Source organism: Rhamphochromis longiceps, linkage group LG6 (genome assembly GCF_057381845.1).
Source record: "Rhamphochromis longiceps isolate RC_006_pf linkage group LG6, R_longiceps_female_GT1.1, whole genome shotgun sequence".
Classification (NCBI taxonomy): Eukaryota; Metazoa; Chordata; class Actinopteri; order Cichliformes; family Cichlidae; genus Rhamphochromis; species Rhamphochromis longiceps.
Genome location: NC_140562.1, coordinates 46,672,574 through 46,698,032, shown reverse-complemented (window position 1 = coordinate 46,698,032; position 25,459 = coordinate 46,672,574). Strand labels below are relative to the sequence as shown.

The following is a 25,459-nucleotide window of genomic DNA, read 5'->3' as shown; positions in this document are numbered from 1 at the left end:
CCAGCCATGATTTAACTTTGCTAAGACAATCAAGCAGGAGTCCAATTGAGGCGCTATCACAGTGATTGAAAGGTAGGTAAAGCTGGCAATCGTCAGCATATAGATGAAATTAAATTTTGTGTTTTCAATTTCCCAGTGGCTCCCAGTGGCAGGAGATACAATGAAAACAGTAGTGGCCCAAAAATAGATCCTTGCAGTACACCTCATGGCAGAGGGGCCACAGAGGATGAGGCCGAACCCAACTTAACACAAACGTTCCTGTCAGAGAGATATGGTTTTATCCATGAAGCTGCCAAGCCAGAAATTCCTACACAATGCTGTAGTCGAGAGATCAGCAGGTCATGATCCGCTGTGTCAAATGCAGCAGTCAGATTCAACAAAACAACCAATACATTTTTACCACAGTCCGTCACTAACAAAATGTTATTCATAACCTTTATGAGAGGTGTCTCCATGCTGTGAAACAGCTTAGAGTCGGACTGAAGAGCTTCTGGAATTTGAAAATCACTTAGATGGTTCCTCAGCTGAGTGTGAACAATCTTTTCCAGGATCTTATTCAGAAAAGGAAGCTTTGAGATGGGTCTGAAGTTTGTCGTAATTGAAATGTCTGAGCCCAGTTTCTTAAGTAAAGGATGGATAACTGCATGCTTAAACTCACTTGGTACTTGACGTGGCAAGAGACTGGTATTAAGTTCGGCACAACAGCGTCGGCCAGGTGCAAGCCGTCTAACAGCAGGACGATTTTATTTTATTTAGAAAGAGGGGCAATACATATTAATGAACATTTTAACAAATGTAAATGTGCCAGATTATAGCCTTCAATTCAATTCAATTCAATTTTATTCATATAGCGCCAAATCACAACAAAAGTCGCCTCAAGGCGCTTCATAGATACAGAGAAAAACCCAACAATCATATGACCCCCTATGAGCAAGCACTTTGGCAACAGTGGGAAGGAAAAACTCCCTTTTAACAGGAAGAAACCTCCGGCAGAACCAGGCTCAGGGAGGGGCGGCCATCTGCTGCGACCGGTTGGGGTGAGAGAAGGAAGACAGGATAAAAGACATGCTGTGGAAGAGAGACAGAGGTTAATAACAGATATGATTCAATGCAGCCTTGGGCTAATTTCCATCTGCAGACCCTCTGGCAGGTTGGTTTTAAAAGAGGAACAATGTCAAATAAAATGGGCATATGGTCAGGGAATGTACGAATACATATGATGATGCCAAGTTCAACGTGTGACCACGTTCTTGAGTGGCACCCTTAACAGATTGAACAAAATTAAAAGGGTTCACAAAGTCCTTAGCCAGCGGCTTCCCTGGGCAACAGACATGAATATTAAAATCACCGAGCTGCAGTGGTTTGTATCATATCTATCTAATAGACTCCAAATTGTTCACGGGGCGATCGTGGCTCAAGAGTTGGCAGTTCGTCTTGTAATCGGAAGGTTGCTGGTTTGGGCCCCAACTCCGACAGTCTCAGTCGTTGTGTCCTTGGGCGAGACACTTCACCTACTGGTGATGGTCAGAGGACCCGGTGATGCCAGTGTCCGGCAGCCTCGCCTCTGTCAGTGCGCTCCAGGGTGGCTGTGGCTACAATGTAGCTGCCATCACCAGTGTGTGAATGTGTGTGAGTGTGTGGATGACTGAAGGTAGTGTAAAGTGCTTTGGGGTCCTTACGGACTAGTAAAAGCGCTATACAAATACAGGCCATTTACCATTTGCCATGTAAATGGAGAGTCCTCTTCACACACTGAGGTTAATTATGGAGTTCCACAGGGTTCAGTGCTAGGACCAATTCTGTTTACATTATACATGCTTCCCTTAGGCAGCATCATTAGAAGACATAGCATACATTTACACTGCTATGCAGATGACACCCAGCTCTATCTGTCCATGAAGCCAGATAACACACACCAATGAGTTAAACTGCAGGAATGTCTTAAAGACATAAAGACCTGGATGGCCGCTAACTTTCTGCTTCTTCATTCAGATCAAACTGAGGTTATTGTACTCGGCCCTGAAAATCGGATTGGATGGGATGAGATCTGAAACATCTTCACAAACTCAAAGAAGTCCAATTGGCTTTTTTCAAGCTCTTAAGATAAAATCGCTGTAAATCGTGTGTGTGTGTGTGTTTCAGCTGCTTCATAAGAGTCTTACTGGGAATGACTTCGTCACAGTAATCTTCCAGGAGCCGAACTCCCCGCCCTTCAGTCCGCAGAACATCTGCTCACATTCCCAACATGTCTTCATCATCGTTCGAGTCCACCGTCCCTGCAGCCAGCACACCTGTTACAGGTAGGATTGTAACTAGAGCAGGTGAGATTATAACGTGAGCAGGTAGAACAGTTGAGACCTGTTGATGTGTCATTTGTGTCCTGTTAGTATTGCAGTGTCCAGGCGTAGAGACATCCCGTTCTTTGGTCCCTTGATCCCACCAGGTTGGATGTTTTCAGCCTCACCTGAATTCAGAAATTTCCTGCTGACGAAGATCATTAATGCCGAAAATGCTGCGCACAGGTCAGAGACCTTTGTCACAATAAGAGCACTACGCAGACAGGAGCACCTGAAGGAGCTGGTGGAAAACTTTTCCACATCAGTGCTAGTGGACTCATCATCTTCCATCAAGTTCAGCTTTATCTCTCTGGTAGTAAAGAAAAAAGAGCGCAGCGCACCACGGCCTCATGCTTACCTGAACACTGCTGGGGCTCTCACCTGGAGTGTGACAGCAAAAGACTTCAGCTGCTCTTTTGATGTACCATGCCAGCTCGCCATCTCCAGTGAGTTTGTGGTGCTTGTAGAGGAAGCCAGCAGACAGGTAGTGTTTCACTGTTACTGCAGAGGCGTGATTGGCTGGAACGCCGGCCACAAAGGCATTAAACTTTTCTACGAACACGGAGACTGTGTGATGCTGTCAACACGAGAGAGAGGCTGGGAAGACAGCCGCGAGATTGCCCAGAGACTGCAGGTGACCAGAATCCTTTGTGAACCTGAATCTGAGCATGTGTCATACACAAGAATGATCTGATGTCATCTGTTTTCTGACCTCAGCTGGTGACTCATGGCGGTCCTGCTGTGGACATGATTCTGAGGAGGAACCGCCACGGTCAGTTTGGGTTTCATGTGAACTTTGAAGGAGTGGTGGCGGATGTTGAGACCAACAGTTTTGCGTGGAAGGAGGGTCTCCGGCCCGGCTGTAGGATAATGGAGATCTGCGCGGTCGCCATAGTAAAGCTATCACATAAGCAGATGATTGAGCTGCTGAGGACATCGATGACCGTGAGCGTGGTCGTTATTCTGCCGCACGGAGATGGGACACCTCGCAGGTCACATGATGGTTTATTTGAACTTTATTTTAATGGTTAGAAGAAAATATAAATATATGAAACGCAAATGCCGAATAGAAAATGTTTGAGAGATTTTTAGTGTTTCAATCTGTTTATAGTTCTGTTTCGCTTATGTGGTAAAAGTCAACTGGTAGGCTGCTGCTCACTGTGGCTGATAACATCGGTAAAAATAGGCTCGTTTAATCTTCATATCTCAGGATGTCAGGACTTCCTGTGCCATCATTAAATGTTTCCTGAGTTCTCTGCCACAGATGGAGGATGGATTATGAGCTGTAATCCTCTCACTGTGTGAGTTTGACTGCACACCTGTAAGTCAGATTTCAGGGTCAAACATAATCCGAGTGCCAGGGCCACGCCATCACGTGTCCAGAATCCCAGGAGATCTGAGCTTGAATCAGGTTTGCATGATCCTTTGGGCTCTGACTGACACCTAGCAGTGCATAAAGAGGCTTTGACCGTTGTGAGGACAAGCTCACGTCACGCTGACCACATCGTGACATCCCTGCAGCAAGTTTGATGTGGCTTCAGACCAGAAATCAGTTAATCAGCTGTGCGTGGGAAAAAAAGATCCACCAGATGAATAATTTATTTTCTCTGAAAAACCGAACAGGCAAATTATATATAAGGCAAAATAAAAGAACTCAGCCGGCCTCCTTCAGTGCATTTACAGTCAGTAAACTCACTCAGGGATACAAAATGGCCTGAATTAGTAATAAGCTGCAGCTTTGAGGTCATTTCCTCAGAGTGAAGATTATCAGAGCAGAAAACCTGATAACGCGTGGAGTACGCTGTTAACGGGAACACAGGAACCCGCCTCATAAACGCTCCTTACAGTTTGACTATAATAAGTAAAAATAAGGAGCAGATAAACTACACCAACCAATCAGCAGCCAGTAAATCTGAGGATAGCAGAGGGAAAGCCTGTGGAGGCATTTTTGTTGAGTTTTACATCAGCAGTGATTGGTTTAAAGTGACGGAGCACGAGGAGTGACATCAGTCGGTACAGACTTGGACTTTTTCTGTAAACGATCACTCACACACTCACTCGCTCGCTCTCCTCTCTTTGTTCTTCGGTCTTCAGGAGTTTCTCAGAAATCTACCAAGTCCCGAGGTTTGAGTACAAACTGGACTCTGACATCACTTCCTACCCATTAAGAGTAACCCCACCCACCTGGCACAAGGTGTTAGAAGCTCCGCCTACTCAGAGCATCCCAGGTGAACTGGAACAGCAACTGAGACCAATTAAACAATTGAATGAGGGATCCAGGTAACACACCTGTACCTGTCTGTGGGGGTCAGTTTGTGTCACAATAACCAGAGACAGTCAGAGTTGCCGAAGTCCAGCAAAACTTCCTTCCTTCCTTCCATCAGGAGCATTTTTCTCCACGTCGGAAGTTTATTTAGAATATTATTGAATCTGTTCTCGTCTTTGCAGTTCCTCGTGTCGAGTTTTGTTTGTGTTGTTACATCATAGAGGATTATTGGCCTGATATTCTTTCACTTGTTTCTGTGTTGAAGCAGTCATGTAAGGTTTTTAGGGCTGATGTGATGATTATTGATTGATATCAGTTAGGATCATTAATCCAGACCGTTTCTTTACCCAGAATCCCTCAGCACTCTGTCCTTCTGCAGGTCACCAAGCAAACACTCGACTTCCGTTGACCCCGGACCACCTTTGACCCCACAGAGCCATGCCCGATGGGGGTAATTATTGATCCATTAGCGATCTACGTTTTCTTTTAAACAAAGTAATCGGATTATCTGTTGATGTCAATCTTGCTTTCAGAGCTCGTCCTGATTGGGCAGTCAGCTCTGAAGAAGACTCACTTGAGAAGATCGGGAGATCTAAAGGTGGGTTTACCTGGATGTGACCTGGTTTGGCTCTGCAGCTCTGAGCTTTGACATTTAACCCTTTGAACTTTAACAACAACCTGGAACATCTTCATCTTCTCCTCCAGAGGCCAGTCACCTTTGTCATCACGATCATCCTCATCGTGTGACGAAGGCTCGGGGGGGGTTTCAGCCCAGTCTGATGGATGCCAACAACACGCTTTCCAGCAGCAGCGGCAGCGAGAGCAGATACTCCGACTGTCATCTCACTCACACTAAGGTGCCTTCAATGGACAGCGGAATTGACTCCGCCCCCTGCACATCATCAGCCCAACCAGCTTTGGCTGGGGCGACGCTGGTCCTGAGCGATATCCAGAGAGGCAAATGGACAATCTCGGCCGGTCACATGACCAACCTGAGTGAGACCTGCTCTCTGTCCTGGTGAGCTGCAAGTAAACAAATGATGTAATCTCTAACTGTGATTTTTACATAATTGTGTATTTATTTTTCCATTGAGCTCCACAGCCTGAGGGCAGTCAGCCAGTTGGAGTGTTCGGATTTAACATTTGAGTAAATGTTCAGCCCATTATTTCTGGGCGTAGCAGAGTGCCAAGGTTAGTGTTGTCCAACGTTGTCCTCAACACCTTTATCTTGACCAAACTTGGATTTATCCTTCTTATTCAGTAATACATTTCCATGTAGTCAAATTTCACATTGGATCAATCAGCTGGGCAAACAAAACAGCTGCATCAGAGTTTCTCTTGGGAGTCGATGGGATCCAAAATAACTAGAGTACTGCAAGACTATGGGCTCAAAATGTGGTCATAAATATTTTGTACTTGTAAATCAGCTTTGTATGTGTAAAAAGAAGTACGAATTTTGACCCGATCTTCCTTTCATCTGATTGGTCAATGTCATGTCAATCACAAATGTAATAATCCAATCAGAGAACAGATGGGTTTGGCTGTCGGAGGGGTGCTTTTTTGAACTGCAGGTCTTTAAAGAGAATAAGGTGGCAGAGCAGGTCAGCCACTAATCAGAAGGTCGGTGGTTCGATCCCAGGCTGCCTCCTGGCTGCATGCCAAATATCCTTGGGCAAGATACTAACCCCGTGTTTGCCTACTGGTGGTGGTCAGAGGGCCCGGTGGCGCCAGTGTCCGGCAGCCTCGCCTCTGTCAGTGCGCCCCAGGGCAGCTGTGGCTACAATGTAGCTGCCATTGCCAGTGTGTGAATGTGTGTGTGAATGTGTGTGTGAATGGGCGAATGACTGAATGTAGTGTAAAGCGCTTTGGGGTCCTGCGCAAGTAATGCGCTATACAAATGCAGGCCATTTACCATTTACATGCCAGCCCAGCGTTTTCCTTCATCACCACGAAGGAAAACAGTCTGTGGTCGTCCGAGTTTGGTGATTTTTGTGTCACAGGTCTACGTGTTTAATACAGGGACTTCCACAGCCTTTTCAACAGCGCTGCGGACCGCAGGGGGCGGGCAGTGTTTTGAAATGACAGTCTTCATTACAAAGCTTTCCTTTGTTATGAATTAGCATACATGTTTTTATTGAACATTTGAAGAAACAATAAAAAAAACAGAAACTCTTGTAGAGGAGATAAAGTCAGAGATAGAAACGACAGGTGCATCTAGTGCAGGTAGAGCTGCTGCACACAGAGCTCAGCAGCCAGCGCAACAAATCCTGGATCCTTGGCTTTTAGTTAGCATTAGCAGCACATGCTGCCTCTGATGTGAAAGGACCTTCATGCTGCGCACTGTGACTCACAGCAATGGTCCCGGGTCAGCCCTGACTTTGTGTTAAACTAATCCTAAAGTAATAATGGTATTTCTAACCACTGATATAGCACAACTTTATCCTTTCAACAGCTGCTCAAAGTTAGGGGACCTAGCTGCTATCGGATATTTATATAGAGATCCTCCAGCTTCAAACCCTTCAAGGAGTTCAAAAAAGCACCCCTCCGACAGCCAAACCCATCTGTTCTCTGATTGGATTGTTACATTTGTGATTGACATGAAATTGACCAATCAGATGAAAGGAAGAAAAATAGGGTCAAAATTCGTACTTTTAACTTGCAGGGTTTTTTTTGGCTAAGTCCACACACAAATTCTTTTTACACATACGAAACTGATTTACAAGTACAAAATATTTATGACCACATTCTGAGCCCATACAAGACATTGATCTGGTTGACTTTGTGCTTGATTTTTTATGATTCCTTTTGTGGAAATGCTTCCACATTCAGTTTTCATATCATGGATTGCGTGGAAAACACTGAAGTCGGGTTTTTTCTGTTCACTGAAGTGGGTGATGGCTGAAACTTCCAACGATGGATGATGGCTCGATGAATAATAAAAGGAAGAATGGTTGATACGTCGATCAATGGACAAACTTATTTATGACTGTATGGCTAATAGTCAAGAGCAACATTTAATGGCAGCTCTAAATAATTTTGATTGGACTAGCATACTATCCTGTGATGACACTAATAAATGTTGTGATCTATTATACTCTGCTATTAAAGGGGTCTTGTCACAGTTTCAGAAAGAGAGCCATTTAAAGAAACGAGTTTATTCCTTGCCTTGGATTAATACTGAATGTAAACAGCTTATGAGACTCAGAGACCAGTTACTTCAAAAATCGTTACAATCTGGATTAAATACTGATCGATTACATTTTATATCGGCAAGGAATAAAGTCACGCAAACTTTGAGAATGGCAAAAGCAAATTTTTTTCATGACTGTAATTAATAGTGCCAAAGGAAACTGTAACCTAATTTAAGATAAGATAAGATAAGATAACCTTTATTAGTCCCACACGTGGGAAATTTGTTTTGTCACAGCAGGAAGTGGACAGTGCAAAAGTTATGAGGCAAAAATTAGAATACAATAAGAATAAATACAGTACACAACTGTACAGAATAGAATAAAATAAAATACTATATACAGTAGAATAAAATAAAATAAATATACAATAAGATAAAAATAGAATACAAATACAAATACTATATACAACTGAGTAAAAATACAACGATGACAGAAAGGATTATTGCACTTAGTATTATTGCACATGTATGGATGTGTGTGTTTGTTCAGTTAAAGTCTTTATTATGGAGTCTGACAGCAGTGGGGAGGAAAGACCTGCGAAATCTCTCCATCCCACACCGTGGGTGCCGCAGTCTCCCACTGAAGGAGCTGCTCAGTGCTGTCACAGTCTGCTGCATGGGGTGGGAGATGTTGTCCAACAGGGATGACAGCTTAGCCGCCGTTCTCCTGTCACTCACCACCTCCACTGGGTCCAGAGAAAATATTTGGGAAAATATTAACAAACTCCTTGATAACAGTAAGCATAATGCTGATACAGACCTTGAACTTAAATTTGCCAATGAACTGGTATCAGAGCCTCTCAGCCTAGCTACTAATTTAAATGATTTTCCAAAGTACCATTAATGAAATTGCACAATTGTTTTCTAATTCTTGTGACCCTCAACAAAATATTGGGAATGCCGACACCAAAGAGGATGTTTCTTCTCCAGATTCAAAGTTCAATATTCAGAAAATTACAGAAAATGAAGTAGAAAATATAATCTCTAAATTAAGAAGTTCTAAAGCAAGGGATGAGTTTGGATTTGATACCAATTTCTTGAAGCATTATAAATCTTGTTTTTTGGTGCCTGTGACCCATCTTATTAATTTATCAATGACGCAGGCAGTCGTTCCTCTGAGTTGGAAGGTGGCAAAAGTTACACCAATTTATAAATCGGGTGATAAAACAGACCCTGCTAATTAGCATACTCCCTATCTTTTCAAAGATAGCAGAAACGTGGGTTGCTAACTCTATCATCAAACATCTTAATGACTCCAATCCGGGTTTGCACCCTATGCAATTCGGATTTCGCACTCTTCATTCAACTGAAACGGTTGTCTGTGTTTTTGTTGAGAGAGTGAAATCTTACTTAGACAAGAGCAGTTATGTTGCGGCTGTTTTTCTTGATTTCAAGCGTGCATTTGACACTGTGAATCATCTTAAGCTCTTGTCTAGACTGTCGACATTTTACTTTAGTAATCACACTGTTAAATGGATACAGTCTTATCTATCAGATAGAAAACAATGCGTGCAAATAAAGAATAGCAAGTCATCCTATCTTTACTGTACACAAGGTGTCCCCCAGGGTTCAATTCTAGGCCCCCTGTTATTTTCACTTTATGTAAATGCCTTGCCTAATGTGTGCAAAAATGTGGACACGATTATGTATGCCGATGATACGGTAATTTTTACACAAGCCAAAACTGCTGATGATGCAGCCCATCAGCTTTCACTGGCATTACATGATTTACAAAAATGGCTGAATGACTCATGCTTGTGCCTTAATTTTAAAAAGACCGTATCAATGTTTTTTAGTAAACCTAAAACAACCGTGGTTGCAGTAAAAGTCTGCTTGGGTGCACAACAATTAATTAATGTTGAGGAATTTAAGTATTTGGGAGTGCTACTAGACTCTAAATTATCCTTTAAAAACACATTAAAAAAGTAGTGAAAACTGTAAATGTTAATATACAGAACTTTAGACATATCTGCACATCATTAACAGACACAGCAGCGATTACATTCCTGCTCTCTATGATACCGGCTCATATTGAATACTGTATTACAAGTTGGTCCTATACAAGCTCTGCTGCTATTGGGCCAATTGAAGTATGCTACAAAAGAGCATTGAAAATATTAGATAAAAAACCTTTTTCATATCACCATTGTCAAATTTTAGAAAAATACAAGTTTTTAAATTTTACTAATTTCAAATTATTTAAATCTGCCTGTCTAATATACAAAGTTATACATGGTCTGGCGCCTCGACCAATGAGTGATTTTATTAAACAAAAGTCTAGCAGTGTTGTCGGGTCTCGACTGACTCGAGCCACTGTTAGAGGTGATTGTGAACTGGCACTCAGGCGGAGCACCTTTTCACAGATGCTCTGTCATATCAGGGAGTGAGCTTCTGGAATAGTCTTCCACTGTCAGTGAGGGAAAGTACAAGTCTACCCATCTTTAAGAGTCACTTAAAAGGGCGGCTGAGGGACACACAAACATGTGATCATGTTTAATTAATCATGCTTTATATTGGACGGGAAAAAGATTTAGTGTATTACAAAAAGGGAAACAACTGTTAGTGCAATGGGTGAACGCAATATCACGATGGTCAGGGCATGTACAATACTGGGGTTTGTGCAATATAATTGATGTGTTTCTGTTATTGTTATCTATACTGTCCTCTGTGTCCACTCTCCTTGTCATTGTTTGTTCTAGTATAATGTGATCAATGTTTTTGTCCTTGTCACATGACCTGTAAATAGTGTCTCTGTATGTTTTTACTAACTTGTGTTTAACACCAACCTGCCAGAGGGTCTGCAGATGGAAATTAGCCCAAGGCTATAATCTAGCATATTTACATTTGTTAAAATGTTCATTAATATGTATTGCCCCTCTTTCTAAAAAATAAATAAATAAAATAAAGGATCGACAAACGATAGATGGATGGCTGAAAGATAAATCAGAATCAGAGTTGCAGTGTTACACGCCTCTTTGCAGCTACTCTCCACCCCCAAAACTCCATTCCCTTTAAAACCGTGTCAGCTCCCAAACCACCAAAAAAAACAAAGTAAGAAAAAAACCCAATTTAAACCTAAAAATTGACAAAAGGCTATTCTATTCTATTCTATTCTATTCTATTCAGTTCTAGAAAGAACAATATAGTGTCCACAACTCCAATAAAACACTGAAATGCAGATTAATAAGCATTAGGTCTCTCTCTTCTAAGTCCTATTAGTACATGAACTAATACTTGTTATTAATCAATAAATTGATTTACTCTGCCTTACAGAAACCTGGTTACTGTGTGATGACTGAATCAACAGCCCTGTGTTATACTAACTGTCAGAGTCCTCAAAGCACAGGCTGAGTGGCGGTGTGGCAGCAACCTTCCACTCCAGCTTGTTAATCAACCAAAGACCCAGACAGAGACATTTAATCTGTTATTAGACTCAAATGGCTTCTCTCAAAATGTAAAAGAACCAATCAACCACTTTAATCACACTCTACTTCCTGTTCTGACATAATACATAGAAACTAAACATTTAACAGTGTTTCGTGAAAACTGTATTTTTAATCCTTAAATTCAAGTTATTGAATTGAGAAAAAAAGAATTAAGACGGACTTTTGCGAGATCTCTCAAAACTAACTCGGGATCTCGCAAAACTTTTGCGATCTCGCAAAAGTTTTAGCCGCATTCTTCGGAGGCCGCCAGCTCGAAGCCAACCGGGAGGTCGAGGCACGATGTGCCGGGAAAGCGGTGTTCCTCCCGGCTGTAGTAGGTCTCGACCTCCCGTTAGCTTCGAGATGGTGGGTGTCAGATCTCCGAAAACGTCGGAGCACTTTTGCAAATATGTGATGTCTTGTAAACAGAGCAGATATCTGACGTTTACACAAAATGGCTTGCATTTGTATAGCGCCTTACTCAGTCCCTAAGGACCCCAAAGCGCTTTACACTACATTCAGTCATTCAATCAATCACACATACATTCACACACTGTGGTGGCTCAGGTGGCAGAGCAGGTCAGCCACTAATCAGAAGGTCGGTGGTTCGATCCCAGGCTGCCTCCTGGCTGCATGCCAAATATCTTTGGGCAAGATACTAACCCCATGTTTGCCTACTGGTGGTGGTCAGAGGGCCCGGTGGCGCCAGTGTCCGCAGCCTCGCCTCTGTCAGTGCACCGCAGGGTGGCTGTGGCTACAACATAGCTGCCATCACCAGTGTGTGTTTACACAACTACATTCATGCCTCAAAATATCTTAAACGTTTATTTTGTGACCCAGAAAGAGTAATATTACAACTAAGTAGATGCCGCCATTGTTGGAATTCAACTTTTGCGAGATCCCGAGTTTGTTTTGCGAGATCTCGCAAAAGTTCATCATAATTTTTTTTCTCCCATGTCCCCTGCGGGGCTCCGTAGTTAATACATTGAATCATTAGTTATTAATCTCTGTCTCTCTTCCACAGCTGTCTTTATGCTGCCTTCCTTCTCTCACCCCAACTGGTCGCAGCAGATGTTGTATGTTATGTTGAAAATTGAATTGATGAATCAATTATTGATGGTTGACGTATGGATGAATGGAACAAATGACGGATGGATGTTGATAAATGGATGAAAGGTTGAGAGAGGGAGGAATAATGGATAGATGAATGACAGATGATACAAGATTGGATTATTGCTGATGGATGGTTGAATGACCGATGAATAGATGAAGGATGGAAAAATGATGGATGAATGCTGACCTTTTACTTCCTTTCTCAGTGACTGTCATGAATCCACCAGCTGGTCTGAGGGCAGGTCCAAAACCAGTTCCTCTACCAGCTCACCTGAGGCCTTAATCACATGTAAAGAAGGCTCCACTAAGGAAATGGGGCTTACTCAAGAGGGGGAGGGGCCGAAGAGATCCAGCAGGTCCAGCAGGTGAGATGACCTCATCAAGACGTATTGGCAGTCAGACCTGAGCTTTCCAGTCCACCCATCACTGCAAATCAAAAGTTATTAGGAATCAGAGAAGAGAGGCTTTTCAGGAGAAACTGTTAAATGCTCAGTTTCTGTGGCAGATCTGCCATCTGATTCTACCCGGGAACTCAATGCAGTGTTGAAGTCTTTATATTCAGCATCTAAATGAATGTTAAAGTCACCTACTATAATCTGAAGTGAAACCTGTAGCCAAGTATGAACAATTTGTTGATCAAATATTGATCCATGTCCTCTGTTATTCCTACGCGTAATGCACTTTCCCGCTAACCCCTAACCCTAACCCCCTTCCCGCCACGCCGTGCAAAGCTCTGTGACGTACCAAAAGAAACAAAGTTCAACCACACGATGAAGGAAAACATTCAGTTTTTCACCCAGGGACCTCCAGAGACTTTTCAAAGGCTCTGTGGGGGGAGGACGCACTCTCACTAGTCGGGATAGTTACAAAGCCTTCTTCTTCATGAACGAGCAATACATTTTATTAAAATACAACGCAGACTATGGTACAGGATATAGAGTCAGAAAGATACATGTTTTGACATGGAACAGGCGAATGTAGAGCGCAGCGGCCAGCACAGCAAAAGTTTGGCCCTTGGCTCCAGTGAGCGGTTAGCGCAGCGCACGCCACGTCATTTTTACCCAGCTCTTTCAGTTTTTTATATTTTGGTGTATTTCTATAGTATTGATTATTATTCTAGATTAAGTTCAGTGTCTGTCTGTTTCTTGTTTCCTGTTTTACTTTGGAGGTTCATGTCTGGTGTCAGTGCGTTCGGTTTATGTTTCCCCTGTCTCGTCAGCTGTGATTTCTCCCAGGTGTGTTCCCCTCCTGTCTCTCATCCCTTGATTACTGCCGTGTGTATTTTAGCCCTGTGTTTCCTTTGTTCCCTGTCGCGTTGTTAATGTCTACTCACCCTCAATCTATGCTCTGTGTTTCGGTCCCTGTTTATCTGCCTGTTAGTTTATATTTTCCCAGTGTAGTTAGTCTGCTGTTTATCTGCAACCTGCAAATAAAGCTGTTTACTTTGAGTTCAACTTCACTGAATCCTGCATTTTGGGTCCTTCCTCCCTGTAACCTGAAGTGAATGCGACAGAGGTTCCATGCCCAAATTTAACTTAAGCGCCAGCAAGGCGTCAGTAAAGTTTTGTTCAGCCCCAGAGTCAATCAGAGCTCTAAGGGATTGAGTCTTGAGTTTCACTGTTAATTTTGCTGCAATCATGAGACGTGGAGGAGACCATGAACAGGAGACCTCGCTCACCCGTACTCTCTTTTCTACTGGTGGGTGCGGTCTTTTGGCAGAGCCGGACAAACAGTGGCAACATGGCCCTTGCAGCCGGAGTAAAATCACTCCCCGGCCCTCAACCACTGATGCCACTCCTCGGGTGAGAGTCTGGAACAACCCAGTTGGATGGGTTGTTCGCTCTCTTCCACACTGTCCGACACCTGATTGCCTCCGCTACCAGTCGCGCCTCCCCCCAGCGCCATCTCCGTGCAACCCAGAGGCCTCTGGGTAATGTACAGGGTGGGCCATTTATATGGATACACCGTAATAACATGGGAATGGTTGGTGATATTGAAGTCCTGTTTGTGGCACATTAGTATATGTGAGGGGGCAAACTCCTCAAGATGGGCGGTGACCATGGCGGCCATTTAGAAGTCGGCCATCTTGGATACAACTTTTGTTTTTTCAATAGGAAGAGAGTCACGTGACACATCAAACTTATTGGTAATGTCACAAGAAAAACAGTGGTGTGCTTGGTTTCAAAGCAACTTTATTCTTTCATGAGTTATTTACAAGTTTCTCTTTGTTCACAGCCATTGACACGTCGAAGAGGTTAACACGTGAGGATCGAAATTGTGTTGATATCTGGTGAACGCAGTAACCAGGTCATTGCAGCAGATTTCAATGCATGACACCCTACGAGACCACCCATCTCCCATGCTACAGTCAGCAAACTGCTTGCTAAGTTTCGTGAAACTGGTTCAGTGTTGGATTTGCCAAAATGTGGACGCAAGAAAACTCACTAATGAAGAAACATCACTGGCTGTCCTAGCTTCATTCAGCAAGAGCCCACAGCGTAGCACTCGGCACATGTCACTGGAGAGTGGGATTAGTCAAACATCCCTCCGGCGGATGTTAGCTACTCACAAATGGAACCCTTACAAACTCCAGCTACTGCAGCATCTCAACGAGGATGACCCAGATCGGCGCACAGAATTTGCAGAATGGGCAAAACAAAAACTGGAACAGGACCCTCAGTTCACGCAGAAGGTTTTGTTCAGTGATGAGGCAAACTTTTATGTGAATGGTGAAGTTAACAAACAAAACCACCGCTATTGGTCTGACACTAACCCACACTGGATGGATCCCTCCAAGACTGTTGGACCAACAAAAGTGATGGTATATGGGGTACAACGATAGTGGGTCCATTCTTCATCAATGGAAACCTCAAGGCCACTGGATATTTGAAATTGCTACATGATGATGTGTTTCCCTCTTTATGCACTGAAGCTGGCACGTTCCCTGAGTTTTTGCAGCAAGATGGTCAATGACCTGGTTACTGCGTTCACCAGATATCAACACAATTTCGATCCGGTCCTCACGTGTTAACCTCTTCGACATGTCAATGGCTGTGAACAAAGAGAAACTTGTAAATAACTCATGAAAGAATAAAGTTGCGTTGAAACCAAGCACACCATTGTTTTTCTTGTGACATTACCAATAAGTCTGATATGTCACATGGCCCTCTTCCTATTGAAAAAACAAAAGTTCTATCCAAGATGGCCGACTTCTAAATGGCCACCATGGTCACCACCCATCTTGAGGTGTTTGCCCCCTCACATATACTAATGTGCCACAAACAGGACTTTAATATCACCAACCATTCCCATGTTATTACGGTGTATCCATATAAATGGCCCACCCTGTAGTTTCCAGCTCCCTGATGCACCTGTAGACACTCGTCCACCTTCACACACAGTGTAATCACATCAGAAAGACTTTTAGGCACCTCCCTCATCACCAATGTTTCCTCTAAGCTGCGCACGTGCGCAATTGCGCACTGCTGGCACGCTCTATGCGCACAGAAAATCTGCGTTGCGCACACAAAAAAAAAAATCTCACCTGAATTGAAATTAAAATTAAAACAATTCTGTTTTGTAGTGTCAGTCAGTGACTGGCTGCTCCCGTATGCCACCTTAGCCCATAGTCCAGCCAATGATGCAATTCACATTCGTATATACAGTACGCAGCCAATCAACGTGGTTGACAGGCTCTGACAGCGTCCTTATGTGCCGACACCGGTGTTTTAGCAAAGCGGCTGATGTGGAGTGAAGCCACGTTAATGACAACGTGTACAACCATTGGAGATGTGAGCAGGACAGACGGAACAACTGACGGACAAAGTGTGGACTTTATACCAGTTTTTAAATTGTGTTGATCGGCCACGTGAAACCAGAGTTGTCATTTAAAAAATCTGCAATGTTTGGTTTCCTTCCTGAATACTGTTGTTGTTTATATTTACTGCGGGAAGAAACGGTAAAAACTGCGTTTTATAAGGAAAATGCTCGAAAGCCTGTGAGCAAAAACAAACCCCCCTCTCTCTTTCCTATTCGTCCAAAAATGCACCATGTCGACCAATCAAAAAATGATATGGCAACGTGGCATCTAGTTGTTAAGAAACGGGGGGAAGTTTTAAGAGTGACGGCGGTGTTTTGAGATGTGAGAGATTTGCGACGTTTAGCGCAAATCTTGTGTAGTTAGTGTGTAGTTAGTGTGTAGTGTAGTCAATAGTTTTGTTGTGTGTGTCAGAACAATGAGGCGCCTGCTGAGTGTCACAGGTGTTACAGCAGTGACACATCTGCTGCTGTCAGGCCTGCAGGTATCAGGCTGTTGTTCTCCTTCATCTCATAGTGGACAGAAATTATTTTTTGGAGCGACACAAATAATTTGTGCGGCATCAGATTTGATGCAGAGCAGCTGATTGTTCTGTAAATAGTTTGAAATGTTTATTTAAAAATGCACTGGCTGCATTTAAAACTTTGTTTGCCAAACAGAGTTACTTTTTTGAGGAGTAACTATATAATTATTTGCCCAACATTGGTCATTATATGCTGTATTTTGCAGACAGAGTTACAGACTCTCTCCCAGACCACAGACTCATAATACAAGAGCTTTATGAAAAAAAGAAAGAAAAAGAAAGTTGTGTTTTCAAAATTGGAGTTCAAGTTATTTTTACTTCCAACAGTGTTAACATGCTACACAGGCCAATGGCTAGATTTTTTTTTTAACATTTTCATTGTAAGTGGGCTAAAGCAGTTTAAAAGTAGTCTAACATAAACGCTGTAATTTGATCATTTTAATAAACCATGTAACTTGGATGGATTAGATGACCATGACCACAGTGACCACAGTGCACACGTCTGCTGTTGCTCACAGTGGTCCAAGGGATGCTCAGGGAGTTTGTGTGTTCGCTCAGACACATGAAACATTAGAGGGAACATTGCTCATCACTAATTCATTCTTCAGCTCATCACAAACATTATTCAGCAGGGTATCAATGCCGACTGTCCCCATCCGGTTTCCTCAGCCAATATCCAAAACTGGAGTCCGCTGAGTCCATGCCATCGTTATTGTTACGGTTCAACAGTGAGGACTCAAGCGCGGGACTCCTGAATCAGCTGTACACAATCATTTATTTACAGGATCCAGCTTGTGTATTTACAGGAAGTGCAGGGCAGTGCTATATTTATTTAAGCTCCGGGGAAATCCAAGGGGGTGGTCATGCGTTCTCCAAACTCTCCACACTCACGGCCACAGGTTCACTCGTCCACACTCGACACCAAGAATCACACAGGGAGGGAATCCAGGAGGTCTGTAGACAGGGAGACGAGGATTAGTTACACAGTTCACTTCCAAACACTTGACTTAGCTTAGCTGTAGACTTGACTTTCACTAACGCGTGGCAGACAACGATCCAGCGAAGAACAGCAGTCACCTCCTGGCTTAAATGCTGGCCACCCTGGCTCAGGTGTTTCCTCTCACGAGGGCGTGAACCCACAATGAGTTCTGTCCCGGCGATAGAGAAGAGGAGAGAGAGAGAGAGAGAGTGGAAGTTGGAGTTAATATCATATTTGTTATTAACCTCTGTCTCTCTTCCACAGCATGTCTTTATCCTGTCTTCCTTCTCTCACCCCAACCAATCACAGCAGATGGCCCCGCCCCTCCCTGAGCCTGGTTCTGCCGGAGGTTTCTTCCTGTTAAAAGGGAGTTTTTCCTTCCCACCGTTGCCAAAGTGCTTGCTCATAGGGGGTCATATGATTGTTGGGTTTTTCTCTGTATCTATGAAGCGCCTTGAGGCGACTTATGTTGTGATTTGGCGCTATATAAATAAAATTGAATTGAATTGAATTGAATTGAGAGAAAGATCAGCTGGACACTGACTCCTGGCCGTGACACTTATCATATGTTCGACACATCCATCTGAAGCTCCTTCTGACCTCTCACAGCAAACATCACATCTGTATGTTCTCTCTCATTTTCTTCATTCGTCAGCTCCTAAAAATACTCCTGCCACCTTGTAAACACAAACTGTTCACCCATGAGGGTTAGGGTTTTCTTTCTATCTCTGTCCTGCTGCACATCTTTTCCAGCTCGATTGCTCTGCATATCCAGTCAGTACAAGTCTTCTTCTCTTTCCTTAGTGTCCGGTTTCACGTTGCCACCTCTGCGGTACGCCTAACCTCCCAGTACTTCTGCCTACTTCATCTCCCTCACTATCCCACTATTTCTGTGACAGCCCTTTCCTTTGAATACTTTCCTGTGCTTCCTGATTTTTGCACAAAGTCTCCTTTTTCCTCTGTCCAGAGGAAACACCAGACACCATCCCAGTCCCAGTACTACCAAATTCTCTTCTACCTGACAGCCAGGCTGTGGGCCATGCACACTGACAACATTCAACATCAAGCCTTCGATTTCCAGCTTCAAACTCATTGTCCTGTCGGACACTCTTCATCTTCACTCGCTCTTCCTCACCATGGTAGAACAGCTTCAGTCTGCCTCCTGTGCACCTGGCCTTACTTCCCTTCCACCTGGACTCCTGCACACATAAGATATCTATCTTCTTTCTCTCCATCATACCAGCCTTCTCTCTCTTTGCATTTAGTCTGTCTCACTGCCTCCTCACATGCCTTCTCCTCTTACTTTGTCATTGGCTAACAGCAGCAGTGTTTCTATGAGCATCCCGTTAGCCATCGTTGTTAACCCAGCGCTGACTGCTCCGATATGCAAATCTCAGTTTTGGTGATCCGCAGGTTTGATTTGGCAAAGATGCCCTTCCTGAAGCAGCCCTCCCCATGTAGTGCCAGGCTGGGGTCCAGCACTAGAATTACACTAGCTTGGCCCCTTAAAGAAGCATTGGGACAGATTGCTTTTCAGGTTCTGATTCTTTAAACTGATTAAATCACAGCTCACTAATCAACAATAAACTTCTCCTGCAGATTCAGCTGTGTTCCAATAAAAGATGTTGGCGTGAAGCAATTTGATGTCACTGCAGGTGAACAGGTGAGGCTCATTTCTTTGTCATTCATTAATTATTAGTAATGTATTCATGAAAAGGCCCCAGTTCAAATGTAAGATTGGATTTAATAACATGTTTATTGTTCTACATCTGTCAATTCAATTCAATTCAATTTTATTTATATAGCGCCAAATCACAACATAAGTCGCCTCAAGGCGCTTCATAGATACAGAGAAAAAACCCAACAATCGTATGACCCCCTATGAGCAAGCACTTTGGCAACAGTGGGAAGGAAAAACTCCCTTTTAACAGGAAGAAACCTCCGGCAGAACCAGGCTCAGGGAGGGGCGGGGCCATCTGCTGTGATTGGTTGGGGTGAGAGAAGGAAGACAGGATAAAAGACATGCTGTGGAAGAGAGACAGAGGTTAATAACAGATATGATTCAATGCAGAGAGGTCTGTTAATACATAGTGAGTGAGAAAGGTGACTGGAAAGGAAAAACCCAATGCATCATGGGAATCCCCTGGCAGCCTATGTCTATTGCAGCATAACTAAGGGAGGATTCAGGGTCACCTGGTCCAGCCCTAACTATATGCTTTAGCAAAAAGGAAAGTTTGAAGCCTAATCTTGAAAGTAGAGATAGTGTCTGTCTCCCGAATCCAAACTGGAAGCTGGTTCCACAGAAGAGGGGCCTGAAAACTGAAGGCTCTCCCTCCCATTCTACTTTTAAATACTCTAGGAACAACAAGTAGGCCTGCAGAGCGAGAGCGAAGTGCTCTAATAGGGTGATATGGTACTACAAGGTCATTAAGATAAGAAGGGGCCTGATTATTTAAGACCTTGTATGTGAGGAGCAGGATTTTGAATTCAATTCTGGACTTAACAGGAAGCCAATGAAGGGAAGCCAAAACAGGAGAAATCTGCTCTCTCTTTCTAGTCCCTGTCAGGACTCTTGCTGCAGCATTTTGGATTAGCTGAAGGCTTTTCAGTGAGTTTTTTGGACTTCCTGATAATAATGAATTACAGTCGTCCAGCCTGGAAGTAATAAATGCATGAACTAGTTTTTCAGCGTCACTCTGAGACAGGATATTTCTAACTTTAGAGATGTTGCGCAAATGGAAGAAAGCTGTCTTACATATTTGTTTAATATGTGCGTTGAAGGACATGTCCTGGTCAAACATGACTCCAAGGTTCCTCACAGCGTTACTGGAGGCCAAGGTAATGCCATCCAGAGTAAGAATCTGCTTAGATACCATATTTCTAAGCTTTTCAGGGCCGAGTACAATAACCTCAGTTTTATCTGAATGAAGAAGCAGAAAGTTAGCGGCCATCCAGGTCTTTATGTCTTTAAGACATTCCTGCAGTTTAACTCATTGGTGTGTGTGCCATGCGGCGGCTGTGTGAAGGCAAGGGAGGACCCAAATGCACGGCTCTAGACACACGGGGATGAACTCAAAGGCCGGTCTTTATTAACAGGAACATAAGAAGTCATACAAAACTATACTGGGAGCAACTAAAAGCTGAGGCGCTGGGAAGACACGGAAAATGCACACAACCTAGAGGGACGACGCAACACAGAACAAAGGGACACTCTGACATAAATACACAGAAGGTAACGAGGGAAGTGGGAACACACGGGGAACACAGCTGAAGACAATTACTCATGGCCGAGCAGGGAGGACACGAAACTGACGATACTGACACCAAGATGTGGACCTTAAACACAACACAGTACACAGAGATGAGCACGGAGAGAGAGAGGCAGAGAGAGAGGCAGAGAAGAAGGATGAATACGAGGGGATGAGGAGAACACAGAACACATAGGATGGGAACATGGTACCAGAGCAAACACCACAATAAAAACATGGACACAGGGGGAATCCAAATACCAAACCAAACAATCCAATGGACATAAGAAACAAAATACAAAACTACAGAAAAACTAAGAACACTGGGTCAAAATGACCCAGGACCATGACAGTACCCCCCCCCCTCAAGGGCTGGCTCCAGACAGCCCAAACACAGGAAAACAAAAACCAAACAGAAAACGACCCAGGGCGGGCGGCGGGGGCCCAGGACGGAGGGCTCGGAACAAAAAACAAAAACGAACAACAGAAAACACAGGAGCACAAGACCAAAGGTCAAATAAAGTTCAGGGGGCCAACCCAGAGACCACAGGCACAAGAGTTCACGGGTCACACGGTCGGGGGGGCGACCAGGCGGGTGGCACAGGTGACAGAGCTGGTCCGGAGGCCGGCCGTGCGGAAGGCAGCGGCGATGGCGAAGGGGGGGACGACGACGGAGCAGTTCAGGGGGCCGACCACGCGGAAGGCAGCGGCGGCGGCGAAGGAGACGACGGAGCAGTTCAGGGGGCCGACCGTGCGGAAGGCAGCGGCGGCGGCGAAGGAGACGACGGAGCAGTTCAGGGGGCCGACCGCGCGGAAGGCAGCGGCGGCCCTCCAGTCTCAGGCGCGCTGGCCATGGCCCGGTGGGCACAGGACCAGTCGAGGCAGGACAAGACGAGGCAGGACCAGACGAGGCAGGACCAGACGGTGGCGATGCGGGGGCCGGACCAGACGAGGTTGCAGACCAGGCTGGACCAGGCGGAGCTGCAGAGGCCGAGGCTGGACCAGGCGGAGCTGCAGAGGCCGAGGCTGGACCAGGCGGAGCTGCAGAGGCCGAGGCTGGACCAGGCGGAACTGCAGAGGCTGAAGGCTGAACGGGCTCCTCGGGCCCTCCAGCTGACGTGGCAGAAGGCTGAACGGGCTCCTCGGGCCCTCCAGCGGAGACAGGTGGCTGAACGGGCTCCTCGGGCCCTCCAGCGGAGACAGGTGGCTGAACGGGCTCCTCGGGCCCTCCAGCGGAGACAGGTGGCTGAACGGGCTCCTCGGACCCTCCAGCGGAGACAGGAGGCTGAACGGGCCCCTCGGACCCTCCAGCGGAGACGAGGAGGTGCTGGCTGGGCTCACTGGAACCCCCAGCGGACGAGGTAGATGGCGGCACGGGAGCCGCGGAGTGCTGGATGAGCTCATCCGAGCTTCCAGCAGGAGCCGATGTAGAGCCAGAGAGAATTGGGACCCCGGGCTCAACGTTAAGCTGGCCAGAAAACTGCACTGCTACGGGGAACTGGGCCAAAGGTTCAGGTGCGAGCTGAGCTGCTGGACACACGGGGACCTGAGCTGCTGGACACACGGGGACCTGAGCTGCTGGACACATGGGGACCTGAGCTGCTAACGGTGGAGAAGTAAATGACTGCACAGGGGACTGAACTGATGTCTGTAGTAACGGTGGTGGTGAGAGTGGAGTAGGTGGTGGAGTTAATGACTTCACAGGGGAATGAACTAGAGGTAGTGACGGTTGTGGTGCTGGTGGTTGAGTGGGTGACTGTGCTAAAGGAGGCCGCACTGGGGACACAGGAGACTGCACTGGGGAAAGCAGGGCTGCAGGAGGCTGCACTGGGGACACTGGAGACTGCACTGGGGAAAGCAGAGCTGCAGGAGACTGCGCTAGAGACTGCAGTGATGGTTGTAGTGGAGGTGTGACGGGTGGAGGAGTGGCTGAAGTGGCTGCGGGTCGGGCGGCTAATGGCTCAGCTACAGAGTGTATTAATGGCAGGGTTATGGGTTGAATGACTGACTGAGGGGCATCCTGTGCAGCTGAGTGCAATGATGGGTGTGGGAGCGGATGTAGGACAGGTGGCAGTGTCAGTTCCCCTGGGCCTACAACGCAGTTGAAAGGTGCAGGCACCTGCTGGACACCAGTCGCTCCCACCTGAGGAGTAGGTACAGGTGCAGAGACTGGCTGGGTCCTGGCGGGCCCCACCTCAGCGGTTGGCACAGATTTCGGCAGGGACTGGGCAGCTGCTGTCCCCACCCGAGGAGCCGATACGGGTGCAGGGACCAGCAGAGCCTCAGTTGACCCGGAAACCGGAACAGGGACCAGCTGGGCGCCAGCCCCCCTCACCTGGGGAATTGAGACAGGTGCAGGTGAGTGCTGGGCCGCAGCTATCCCTAGAACACAAGGGGCCTGGGAGGCGGGCCTAGAAAGAACAGTCTGCAAGAGATCGATTCCCTGCCCTGAGTGAGCGGATGAGGAACAGCGCTCTGACTTCGTAGCGTTAAGTGTACTAAAGCTGTAGCTTACAGGCACTAATGCATCACCTTCAGTGTGTACAGACTCTAGAGAAATGTGATCAGCTGATGCACCAACAGTCTTAGAGCTTCTTTCTTCGGAGCTAACCGTACTTATACTGACAGAGGAGGGGTTAATAGCCGATGTAAACATAGGTCTGTGCACCGGAGAGGCAGATGAAACAAAGTCTTTTACCACCGGATCGCCGGAAGCAGTAAACTTAGGGTAAACAGTGGTGGGTGTAGAGCCCCCTGACTCAAGAACATTTGAATCAGTACATACGTCAGAATGGACAATCCCCGGGGGTGATGGCTCAGAAGCGATGAGCTGGGGTCGAGCTATCACAGGAACATTTACAGTCGTGGATTTTACTGTTTTACCATCTAAGGGGGCAGGTAGTAAAGCCCCAGGGGTGAGCTTAACTGCAAAACAATCATCCTCAGCAGACACACAGGTAAAGGGCACAGAAACAGGTGTCTCTAACTCAGGAAATGCTGACTTCGAGTTTTTAGACCTAGGAAACACTAGCGAAGGATGATCTTTCTCGAATATGAGTCCAAACGTAGGAGAAACTGTCTCTGAGTTGACCCTCTGGGCAGTACAATGGTTCATAAGAAGTTCGGGTTCAGATTCAACGTTTACAGACCGTGAGCCTTTAGCGTCTACGGCAAGAGTCACAGAGTTTGCATTCCTGCATTCAGAGTAGTGAGAACTAGCCTCAGAGTGAACAGAGAAAGTGTCTTTGTCACTCACCCCAGCCGGCTGCCCAGTAGTCCCGGAATCCGACTGAGGAGAGGACCGGCGACAGCGTCTCCTCCTTAATGAGGGAACGGAGGTGACGGGGGAAACCGGTGATGATGCGGGGGTGACGGTCTCCTCTTCATCATCCGACCACATCGCTGCTAGGAGAGCAGCGGGAGAGCGACGGTCAGAGCTGAGAGGGGATGGAGAAGGGCTCTGCGGCAGCGGCGCCAAAAAACCCTCTCGTTTTAGCAGCTGCTGTTGCGACACCGAGAGCCCCGTCTGCTGCTGCGGTACCGTCGCGGCGAGCTTAGTTTGCTGCTGCTGCGGCGGCTGATGGGCGGAGATCTCCGTCTGCAGTCGCTGTGGCGTGGAATCCCGGGAACGGACACTGTCTGCCAGCTCACGGGCTTGTAATGCCTCCTTAGCTCGGCTCAATTCGTCGATAAAGCCTTCGTAGCAGGTGAGCTGCTGAAGGAAAGGGTTTCCCTCGATTATTGCCTTTATGGCGTTAAGTCCAACGGAAATTGTCCGTGAGTCCGAGGCGTGGGTTATTCGTTGCACCAGACTCTGTACACGGAGAATATCTCCCTCACGGGCGGAGCCTGCTGGGTCCATTTCGTGGTTGCGTCGTTCTGTCATGCGGCGGCTGTGTGAAGGCAAGGGAGGACCCAAATGCACGGCTCTAGACACACGGGGATGAACTCAAAGGCCGGTCTTTATTAACAGGAACATAAGAAGTCATACAAAACTATACTGGGAGCAACTAAAAGCTGAGGCGCTGGGAAGACACGGAAAATGCACACAACCTAGAGGGACGACGCAACACAGAACAAAGGGACACTCTGACATAAATACACAGAAGGTAACGAGGGAAGTGGGAACACACGGGGAACACAGCTGAAGACAATTACTCATGGCCGAGCAGGGAGGACACGAAACTGACGATACTGACACCAAGATGTGGACCTTAAACACAACACAGTACACAGAGATGAGCACGGAGAGAGAGAGGCAGAGAGAGAGGCAGAGAAGAAGGATGAATACGAGGGGATGAGGAGAACACAGAACACATAGGATGGGAACACGGTACCAGAGCAAACACCACAATAAAAACATGGACACAGGGGGAATCCAAATACCAAACCAAACAATCCAATGGACATAAGAAACAAAATACAAAACTACAGAAAAACTAAGAACACTGGGTCAAAATGACCCAGGACCATGACAGTGTGTTATCTGGCTTCATGGACAGATAGAGCTGGGTGTCATCAGCATAGCAGTGTAAATGTATGCTATGTCTTCTAATGATGCT

The 25,459-nt window shown here is 45.8% G+C and overlaps 1 protein-coding gene across 6 annotated transcripts in view; it reads left to right on the top strand.

Annotated features, from left to right (window-relative positions):
• The window catches only part of LOC146668973 (signal-induced proliferation-associated 1-like protein 2), a 41,984-nt gene that overhangs the window by 10,786 nt on the left and 5,739 nt on the right, over positions 1-25,459 (top strand). For 3 of the 6 annotated variants that reach the window (XM_085408303.1, XM_085408304.1, XM_085408302.1), the window contains exons 7-15: positions 2,143-2,300; positions 2,388-2,970; positions 3,054-3,328; positions 4,431-4,616; positions 4,982-5,053; positions 5,136-5,200; positions 5,308-5,620; positions 12,537-12,695; positions 19,249-19,312. In XM_085408303.1, the coding sequence (XP_085264429.1) occupies positions 2,143-2,300; positions 2,388-2,970; positions 3,054-3,328; positions 4,431-4,616; positions 4,982-5,053; positions 5,136-5,200; positions 5,308-5,620; positions 12,537-12,695; positions 19,249-19,312 (1,875 nt within the window). Of the gene's footprint in view, positions 1-2,142; positions 2,301-2,387; positions 2,971-3,053; positions 3,329-4,430; positions 4,617-4,953; positions 5,054-5,135; positions 5,201-5,307; positions 5,621-12,536; positions 12,696-19,248; positions 19,313-25,459 lie in introns of all 6 variants that reach the window. The other 3 variants (XM_085408305.1, XM_085408306.1, XM_085408307.1) reach the window with 3 other exon arrangements.